Source organism: Cebus imitator, unplaced genomic scaffold (assembly GCF_001604975.1).
Source record: "Cebus imitator isolate Cc_AM_T3 unplaced genomic scaffold, Cebus_imitator-1.0 Scaffold34, whole genome shotgun sequence".
NCBI classification, from domain to species: Eukaryota; Metazoa; Chordata; class Mammalia; order Primates; family Cebidae; genus Cebus; species Cebus imitator.
In genome coordinates, this window is record NW_016107349.1 from 9980096 (window position 1) to 9991172 (window position 11077).

Below are 11077 nucleotides of genomic sequence, written 5' to 3' on the forward strand. Positions count from 1 at the left end.
TCGGGAATTAGGCCCTTTCCACATGGCTGGGGAACGGGGCCAAAAGTCCTCTACCAGACAGCCTTCCTGTTGTGTTATCCCATGATGGAAGAGCAAAGACAGGGTGACAGAGAGCAAGAGATCAAACTCACAACCTCAGGCCCTTTTATAATCAGCATTAATCCACTGAGAGTGGAGCCCTGATGACCTAAACACTTCCCATTCGGCCCCACTTCCCAACACTGGTGCGTCGGCGACTAAGTTTCCAACACATGTTTTTCCAGGGACCTATTCAAACCATGACAATAGCTATGACCTTTTTGCCCTGATTAGACATCAGAAATGAGCCAGGACTCAGGGCCTGCCTGTCCCTTCTTTCCAGGAGTCTGCTGCCCTCGGGGCCATAAGCACAACCAATCAGGCAGATGGCCTGAGTCTGTCTGTTCTTGGTAACTGGTTCTTGTCAAATACAAGTGGAAATGCGATTCCAGCTGTAGGAGGGCAAAGGTGTAATTAGATGAGAAATCTTCCAAGGTGCACAGTGGAAGACCCAATTCACAGAAAGCAGTACTCAGCAAACTCAGGGCTTGGCACTGTAGTTGTCAATTACAGCCTTCCTTAGAAGGGCAAACTCTTAGAACTCTAAGGCACATATCTAGTGCTTTATCTATATTAGGTCATTTATTCCTCACAAAAGTCCTATAAGGGTGTTGCTGTTAGTATCATATTTTACAGAAGAAGAAATTGAGAGACAGAAGAGGTTAAATAATTTGAAGGTTAGAATAATGACCCAAAACTGCTGGGGTTTAAATTCCCCCTGTATCTCTTTCAGGTGGGTGTCCTTGGGTGAGTGACGGGGACCCTTGGGTGAGTGACGGGTCTGAGATCTGAACCCATATAACCTGACTCCAGACTTGGTATTCTTAGTAATTGTGTGTGTGTGTAGGTGGGCACGTGCGTGTGCGTGTGTGTGTGTGTGTGTGTGTGTGTGTATGCATATGGAGGGGACTGTGGGTCAAGCCTCTGCTTTTGAGAGCTTAAAACTTAACAGAAAATCCAAAGATTTACTGATTAGGAACTCAATTCAGGCCTTCAGGCTACAGCAAAATAAAAATGTACCCAATTTAGAAAGAGAAATTACTTTTCCTGTGAGGAAAGTGGAAGAGAGATGTATTCAAGTGTATTACCAGCCTATGGTAAATACCTAGACATTGATGGAACAACCTGGTACTTTAGATAAATTCAACGGCTTTTGTGTCCTCAAAACCACTTCTGCAAAGTTAATGGAGGCTTTCTGTTGCACCTGCCCTAATTCCCTTTTGCCTTTGTGAATAAACTCATCTAGAAGACCCAAAAGCACAAAAAGAGAACTGACTTTTCATGAACAATTACATGTAATAATTTAGGGTATCTGGTTTATGCTGAGCTCACAGCTAAGAGTTCATGAATGACTGTCCCTGTGAGGCCAGGGGCTGTGGAAGCAGAAAGGGCATGTAGCAAGGGCCTTGAAAGATGACTACATATATTTCGAGTGACTTTTTATTTTTATGTTTGGGTATATGGAAATGTTAATATTTTTTTCTAATTAGAAATGGAACACCCATGCCTGTAATCCCAGCGCTTTATGAGGCCAAGGCAGGCAGATCACCTGAGGTCAGGAGTTCAAGGCCAGCCTGGTCAATATGGTGAAATCCCATCGCTACTAAAAATACAAAAATTAGCCATGCGTGGTGGTGGGTGCCTTTAATCTCAGCTACTTGGGAGGCTGAGGCAGGAGAATTGCTCGAACCTGGGAGGTACAGGTTGCAGTGAGCTGAGATTGCACCACTGCCCTCCAGCCTGGGCAATAAAAATGAAACTCCGTTTCAAAAAAGAAAAAGAAAAGAAAAGAAAAAAAGAAATTTAATACCTTTCCCCCCTGCCACTAATAATCAGTTGTGAAAAAATATTATTCTTTTTTAATATGTACCCAAAAGAATTAAAAGCAGAGACTCAAACAGACATTTTCATACCCATGTTCCTAATATTCACAATAGCCAAAAGGAAGAAACAACCCAAGTGTCCACGGATGGAGAAATGGATAAACAAAATGTGGTCTATACATATGATAGAATGGTATTCAGCCATAAAAGGACTGAAATTCTGATCCATACTATCACATGAATCAGCCTTAAAAACATCATGCTAAATGGAAGAACCCAGACACAGGAGGACCAACATTACATGAGTCCACTTATATGAGGTACACAGAATAAGCAAACTTGTAGAGAGACAGTAGAATAGAGACTGCCGGGGGTGGAGGTGAGGAACAGGGAGTTGTTGTTTATGGGCACAGAGACTCTGTTTGGGATAATGAGAAAGTTCTGGAGCTGGCTCGTGGTGATTGTACATATTGTGCATGTACTTACTGCTACTGAACTGTACACTTTAAAATTGTGAAAATGGTAAATTTTATGTATATTTTACTGCACTAAAAATAATAAGAAAACAAACAACCAAAAAATATGTATGGTGGGAGAAAAGATTCCATCCGCAGTAGCTACAAAAGCTATGAAATAGGAATCAGTGTGACAAGATTTGTGCAGAATTCGTATGAAATAATTACAAGATTCTACTAAGGCTTATGTTTAAAAGGTTTCTATAAATGGAGAGATAGAGAGAGAGACACTGTGTTCCTGGTGGAAAAACTCAGTTTGGTAAGGATGTCATTTCTCCACAAATGAATCTCTAAATATAAGGCAACCCCAATCACAATCCAAATATCTTTTCTGGAACTTAACCAAATGATTCTAAAGCTCATCAGGAAAATTGAACATGAAATAAGCAAGGACAGCTTTAAAAAAAAAAAAAGGAAAAGAAGAGGGGTGAGGGAAGAGCCTTCACAAACATTAAGAAAAGGAGAACTTGGCTGGACCTGGTGACTCACACCTGGAATCTCAACACTTCGAGAGGCCCAGGAAGGAGGATCATGTGAGCCCAGGAGTTCAAGACCAGCCTGGGCAATATAACAGGACCCCATCTCTACACAACCTCAAAAAATGTAGCCAGGCTTGGTGGTGGTGCCAGCTACTTGGGAGGCTAAGGTGGGAGAATCACATGAGCCTGGGAGGGCGAAGCTGCAGTGAGCTGTAATTTTACCACTGCACTCCACCCTGGGAAACAGAGTGAGACTCTGACTCAGAAAAACAAAAGAAAAAAGAAAACAGTCTGGTTTTGGTACCAGCCCCAGGATAGACAATGGATCAATGAAACAAAATATGAAATCCAGAAACAGATATAAGAATTTTGTCTCTGATAAGTGGCATTTTAGGAGAGTGGAGAAAGAATGGACTATTCAAAAATGGTGCTACAGTGCCTACACATGTGGCAAAATTATAGAGAACTAAAGACACACACACACACTAGCACAAGTCAACCAGGGGAAAAGGAAAAAAGATAATTGGATTATATCAGTGTCAATATCCTGGTAGTGATACTATGCTGTAGTCTTGCAAAATGTTCCCATTAGGGAAAACTGGGTAAACTATAAACAGAATCTTTCTGTATTATTTCTTACAACTGCTTGTCAGTCTGCAATTATCTCAATAGAAATTTCAATTTAAAATAGTGATAAGAAAAATAGACTATTTTTAAAATGTTAGGTGCCTGCAATTAACAAGGAATTAAATATTGCATTGTTTTTGAAAAGTACAGCCATAAGAGAATACTGGCATATTCCTAGAATAAGGAAGGAAGGACTTCAGTTTCTGTGACCCCAAAAGCCAAGAGCCACAATAAAAGAAATTTATTTGCCTAAATAAAAATTAAACTTTAGCATAGCAACAAAACAATTATACACAAATAAAAGACAAACACAAATTGGGGAAAATATTGGCAACATATATAGAAGACAAAGAGTTAACTTTCTTAAAAATATATAGAGAGTTCTTACCAACCAATAAGAAAAACCATAAATACCCTAATAGGAAATTGGGCTAAAAACAAGTAGGCAATTCACAGAAGAAGAAATACAAAGCCAGTAGACACGTGAAAAATGTAGGCAAAGATGCAGAAACTGCTGGAGAAAGAACATGCAAATTCTGGAAGAAATATAGGTTAAGGGAGCTGAGAGGTGATGTTTTATTTGCTGATAACACTGAACTCTGCATCTGGCATGTACTAGATGCTTTACTAATGTTTATTGAATGAATAAGTGGAAATGAAGAACACAAATGGCTTGTCAAGGAGAAGGGAAATTCTAGATGCGGGTAGGAGAGAAAAGTAGAGGCACAAAGCAATTATTAAGGAAGAGAAACTCAAGTTAGGTGAACTCAGTAAAACTAGAAATTATGTCATCAGAAGCAAACTCCTTTGTCTCAACTCCCAGAAGCCTCCTGTAAAAAGACACTCAGACAAGAGAGCCTCTGAGATATGGTTCAGGGTTTAAATCGTTCTCTTCAGTGCCTTCTGTCTGCATCTGCAGCTGCTCATCCCTCTTTCTTTTGACCAGTGGATAACAATGACTTCGCCCTTTCCTAGCCGCATGCTTGAGCCACCGAGTTAGACCTCACTGAGCGTAACGGTGTGACACAAAGTGCATTGGGGGCAGGATGAACTTTGTGGTGTGTGCTGGGTGCTTCACACTTGCTAACTGAGTTGGCAGTTCCATCTAACTTCACGTTTCTGTTTTTTTTTTTTTTTTTTTTTTTTTTTTTTTTTTTAGATGGAATCTCACTCTGGCTCTGTAGCCCAGGCCAGAGTTCAGTGGTGCAATCTCGGCTTACTGTAGCCTTCGCTTCCTGAGTTCAAATGATTCTCCTGCCACAGCCTCCCAAGCATCTGGGAGTACGGGCAGGCACCGCCACGCCCAGCTAATTTTTGCGTTTTTTAAATAGAGATGGGGTTTCACCATGTTGGCCAGGCTGGTCTCAAACTCCTGACCTCAAGTGATCCTCCTGCCTCAGCCTCCCAAAGTGCTGGGATTACTGGCATGAGTCACTGTGCTCAGCCCACATTTCTACTTTTAAAAATTACTTACCAAAGACCCCGGCATTTGGGGTAGCAGCCTGGAGTTCATGGGAGGTATCTGTCTTCAGTCTCTGCTGCCTTTGTGGAAAAAAAGATCCTAATGAATCAGCCCATTCTTTCCCCATGACTGGCGAAAATGCCATTGCATTACAATATTTTGAACTTATCCTCTGGCAGTTCAGTTATTAAACCAATCCCATGTGTGCCACAAATGTCACAATGCTTTAAAGAATGGATCTATACTGGCTTTGGGCAAAGGAAAGTTACAACTTCTTTCTGACACTAACAATACTAAAATTAAACATTTTTAAAGAAAGGCCTCAAAAGAACCCCCCCCACCCAAAGAAGTGTTTCTTACAGAACAGTGATTCATTTAGCTATTCCCAGAAGGTGCCTCCAAAAAGAATGAGGTTTGAGTTGTATCTCTTTTTTTTTTTTTTTTCCGATCTGAAAATGTCTTTATTTTTTAGAAAATGGATTCCAGGAAGGTTAAAAGCAACACCAGAGGGTATGGGTGCAGAACTGGATGTAGCCATTCAAAGCATTCAAGTAAGAATATGGCAATATAAAAATTCAAAAAGTATCTCTTAGGTGTTGAAAACAGAACGTATAAGTCATTCCTAACTAATTTGAGCTTTATAGCATTTTCCTAGACAGGAAGGGGAGAACAGTTAACATTTAAAAGTCCTGAAAGCTTTTTCCTTGGTTAATTACATTAGACGGTTTGCCTTTGATCAAATTCCTTCTTTTTTTTTAAACATGGATAAAAGTATTACTTGGGTCCACTGTTAAAACAGATATGTTGCAAATTAATTCCGGTATAATGGTTTCCAACAAAGCTTAGAAAATAAAGGTGTTGAGGTGGCTTTGGACTAAGTTTAATAGTCCTCTCCTCTGCTCACAACTTCTTTGCATGTTGGACGCAACAGTATGGTATGCTCAAATTGAGCTGTATACAATCCTTTAATATCACATAACGGTGGATATGGATCTACAATGCCCAAGTCACACAGATTCTTCAGAGCCATTAGGTATTTACTTTCTCCCAAGCGATCCAGCCACCTGCGGCAAAAGGCAAGGGTGCCAAAGTTTTCATTGATGACATTTAACAAGTGTTTTGTTCTTGGAAGCCTTATTGGCACATGGCCAACATCAAAATTTTTCCTGTAATGTGAACATTCCATATCATCATGAACAACACCTGTTCCTGTACTACCAAAGGTTTCAATTGCATATACTTCTCCTTCCTCCATTCTTGTTCCCTCCCCTCCTTTCACAATCAGCATGGTTTTCCCAGCGTGTATTCTATATTGCCCAGTTGAATGTCCATTTAGTTTATGGATTGGTTTCACTTGATATGTCTTCCCATCTATTTCAACTTCATAGGACTCCATAACTTCTTGGATGGCCTCACCAACAACACATAGACGAACATCAATTCCAGCACACTTTATTCCAGTGTTGGCAGCATCTTTTACAGCTTTTAATAATGCATCATATTTGGGATCAAAAGTGACAGTAAAAGCACAGTCAGTAATCCTACCACTTATATGTGTTCCAAAGTCTATTTTACAGATGTCATCATACTGCAATACTGTCATGTCACCAGCATTGGGAGTATAATGGGCAGCACAATTATTGAGAAAACATCCAGTAGGAAATGCCAGGCCTGCATTTAATCCATTCTCTTTTATTAGCTTGCATGAAGTCTTCCAACTTTTCACAGATTTCTATCATTGTCATCCCAGGCTTGATCCAGCTCATTATGTGTTTTCTAACTTGTCGATGTGCTTCTGCAGCTTCTCGAAAATCATTCCAAATCTCTTCAATAGCCTGATCTAATGCTTTCTTTTCTCCACTTGCAGTTCTCCAGGCAGCTGTTCGCCCATCTTGTGTGGGTGGGTATTCACATTCTTGTCCTTTGGGAAATACACCATTAGGATACAGGTCACATATTGGAACTGAGGGAGGGTCTGTTTGAACCTTTGGTCCTCTCTTCTTCTTCTTTTTCTTCTTCTTTCCAGTTGCTCCATCTCCATCACCATCTCCATCTTCATCATCTTCATCTCTTTCTTTATCCTCCATTGCTTGTCTTTCCAACTGTCTTGCTACTTCATCCACTGAGGCTCCTGATTCTTTGTCAGGTTCCTGTTGCCCTGCTGCACCAGCCCCTTTACTCTTCTTCTTCTCCTGTCTTTTTTTCTTGGCTGCTTCCTCAGCCGTAAAGGCAGCTCCCTCTTCCCTGTCGTCTGGATCCAGGTCGCCATTCAGGTGGCTCCCAGAGGCCACTGCCTCCACACCCGCCATGTTGCCCGAGAGTGAGTTGTATCTCTTTAAAGACTCTTTTAAAGAAATGGAAGGAAGGAGGAAGAGAAGAAAGACAAGAAAAAGAGAGAATGGAGAAGAAAGAAGAAAAACTAAATTTTCTACTGGGGTTGGTTCCCTAGAGCTACTGTCATAGCAAATGTGAGGTGTTTGCCAAACATTTCTCAGAAATTGTAGGTAATGCAATATACTTAGTGATACAGTAGTACCATAGGAAATTTCATGACTTTGTAGGAAAGAGCTACAGACTGAAAGAACACATATTGTAAATAACACATTTATTTCAAGTCTTTATGATTCTGTCATTTTGTATCCCTGGGCCATGCTTTATTCTTGACATTTAAGTAAAACCATAAAAGAGCCATTAATCTTTTGTAGGTCTTTGACTTTCAAATGGGGTTTCTGGAAGCGCGAGAGTCCCACAAAGAGGTCTGTATTAGTTTGTTTTCACACTGCTTGTTCAGTTCACAGTGTATTAGTTCATTTCACACTGTTCATTTCACATGCCCATTACCCATGGGTAATTTGTACATAAAAAAGGGTTTAATGGACTTATAGTTCCTTGTGGCTGGAGAGGCCTCACAATCATGGTGGAAGGCAAGGAGGAACAAGTCACATCCTACATGGATGGCAGCAGGCAAAGAGAGAGCTTGTGCAGGGAAACTCCCATTTTTGAAACCATCAGATCTCATGAGACTTATTCAGTATCATGAGAACAGCACAGGAAAGACCCACTCCCATGATTAAATTAATTCCCGCTGGGTCCTTCCCACAACACATGGGAATTCAAGATGAGATGTAGGTGGGGACACAGCCAAACCATATCAGGGCCCAAGAAGCTGCCATGGAGAGATGGAGGGTGCCGATCAGGGTGGGGCTGGGACCCACCCTAGGCCAAGAAGAATAGCTCATCCCCTTCTGCTTTTTACACCAACTGCCACCTCTCCAGAGGGGCCTTGCATACCTCTCCTTTGCAGCAAGAAATTCGAAAAGGCAGGCAGATTAGCTTATACCTGATCTAGAAGTCCATCAAAATAAAGATATCATTGTCAGCATCCCTCAAAATGTCTTAGAGCCAGATTTTCTCACTCATGTTAAAGAAGAGTCACAAAGGCACCTTTCATCGGTTACATGCCCTGCATTGGTAACATTCTACTTAACTGAACCATTTCTTCTCAGTCTGAGGGAGGACAATTTAGTTCAAGAGAGAACATAATTATATCTGCTTGCTTTTAAGGAGTAGTTTCACAATTTTAGAAGTTAAGAAGCACTCGAATTGGGACACCTCCTTGAGATAAGTAAATCACGTTGTTTTTCACCTTAAATGAGGGTAAAATCAGAAATAATGGCAGCATTTACTGCTTCTAGCATTCATTCCAACCATCATCATGGCTGACTGTGAGGAGGGAAAGTTTGTGAAAGCAGAAAACACAGCACTAAATGCCCACATGATGCAGTAACTCTCTCAGTGAAATGAAATGCTTTAAATTCCTCTTCGGGAGCTGATGCACTCTGATTCCCATGCAGCTGATTTTTGTTACTTCTGAGTGCAGGAACTACTGTGATTTGTAGGAAGGCAGATGACTTAAAGAATCTCCATTCGTCGCACCCTAGTTTTCAACTTATGCAGTTAGAATAGCTGTAATTTATTTTTCATTTATAAACGACTTGTTGCTGAAGAGTCTAGAAACATCTCCATAGTTCAGAAGTTACTTGGAAAACGGTTTAATCTGTGCTACACCCATAATCTTTATTCAAAGATGCTTACTGTTATGGAAATGAGAGAGGAGTCATCATCCTAAAAATACCGAATTCCAAAAATATCCTTAACTTTGGGAAGAACTGGTAATCTCTGTATTGATAGCAGTAACTGCTGCAAAATGATAGCTCAGGCATAGAGTGGAAATACGCTCCCTTTGGCTTACCTGGCAACTTTTAATATGCTTTAAATCAGCCTGTAATGTATTTTTTAGTTGAGAAGTGTTACAGATAGAAATTTTCTTTGGGTTGCCAGGTGCAGTGGCTCACACCTGCAATCTCCAGCACTTTAGGGTGCTGAGGTGGGTGGATCACCTGAGGTCAGGAGTTCAAGACCAGCCTGGCCAACATGGAGAAACCCTGTCTGTATTAAAAATACAAAAATTAGCCAAGTGTGTTGGCGGTCACCTGTAATCCCAGCTACTTCGGAGGCTGAGGCAGGAGAATCACTTGAACCCAGGAGGTGAATGTTGCAGTGAGCCAAGATCGTACCACTGCACTCCAGTCTGGGCAACAGAGCAAGACTTCATCTCAAAAAAAAAAAAAAAAAATTAAGAAATTTTCTTTGGGTAGACTGGATCTGCCTGCCTGGCCTATGGGAGGAGAGCTGCAGAGTCAGCGTGAGTCCTCCCCAGAATCCTGGGATGATGGCATGAGCAGAATGAGCTCCAATTCATGCCCTGCACACCCAAATCACAGAATGTTAGCCCTGGAAGATTCCTAGAGCTCATCTGAGACACCCTACCCTCATTTTACTAAAGGGACAACCAGAAAAGTAGTGGGCATGACACAGAATATTAACTGGGTCTGCACCCAGGCCCTAATTAGCTAGCTACTTTACTTTGAGCAAGTTACTTAACCTCTGTATACTTCAGATTTCTCAAGTGTAAAAGGGGGATGAATGGTTCCTGCCTCTCAAGATTGGCATGAGGATTGTGGGAAGCATCAAACTCAGTGCCTGGCTCTGAAAAGCGCTCTGTGTGCACAAACTGTCATCGTGACTGTCCTCCTCATCATGGCACAATTCTGACAGTCAAACAGCTTTGTGCTCAGGGACCTAGAGAGGTGTAGCCTTTGTACTGCACTCATGAACCAATAGGCCAGGAGCGAAGGAAGAACTTCCCAAAGGCAATCTGTTGTCATTGTTTTTCTCACCACTAGGTAACACAGATGTAAAGAGTGCAGTTATCCTGAAAGCATAACATGTTTTGAATTACTTAATTGCCAGTCCTCCTCTGGTCTGTTAAATCACAGAACAACACTGTCTTGAATGGAAAACTCCAGAACAGTGATTGTCTAGCTGTAGGGTAATCATTGTTATAAATGCAGGGAAGTGGCCTCAATCCCAGACATGGTGATTGGAAGGTAAGCCTCAGGAATCTGCATTTAAACAAGCTCCTCAGATGTTTTTTTTTTTTTACCAATGGTTAAGGTGCCACACTGGAAAACACTGCCTAGAACACCGGGGATTCAGGCCTGCTCATTCACCAAGGCAGTCCACCAAGCTAGCAAATACCCCTGCCAAAAGCTGGTTTGGAAGTGACTGCCTCAATCCTCTATCATATTGCCACATTTCCCTCTTCCTACCCCCACCCACTGCCAATAATCCCAAACCTCATTTTACAAAAATAAACTGGGACTAGGACCTGCCTGGCTCACGTGGCAGAAGGTGTATTGGCTGGGAAGCATCACTTTCCTCTGTTCACTATAGGTCGTGTAGGAAGTTGAAGGTCCTTGAATACGTTGGAAGTCAGTTTCATCCAAAGGAAGAAGTGAGCAACTACCTTCCTGTCGGCCACAAGGTCTCACAGTGAACCCAGAACTTCTGAAGACAGCTCATTTTACATACTGTGCCATCTGAAATGTTTTCTGCATCACATACTAACATACAAAAGAAGTGAGGGGCCTACTGTGGTGGCTCACATCTGTAATCCCAGAACTTTGGGAGGCTGAGGCGGGCAGATTGCTTGAAGCCAGGAGGTTGAGGCCAGCCTGGGCAACATGGCAA

The 11077-nt window shown here is 41.6% G+C and overlaps 2 protein-coding genes across 3 annotated transcripts in view; one reads left to right on the forward strand and one right to left on the reverse strand.

The window, feature by feature from the left end:
• The window catches only part of KCNK13 (potassium two pore domain channel subfamily K member 13), a 117142-nt gene that overhangs the window by 88872 nt on the left and 17193 nt on the right, over window positions 1-11077 (forward strand). The window lies entirely within an intron of this gene.
• LOC108301485 (methionine aminopeptidase 2-like) lies at window positions 5413-7294 on the reverse strand. Its single transcript, XM_037737116.1, is given in 2 exon segments — window positions 5413-6693; window positions 6695-7294. Coding segments are annotated over 2 exon segments (1428 nt in total). The 5' UTR covers window position 7294; the 3' UTR covers window positions 5413-5864.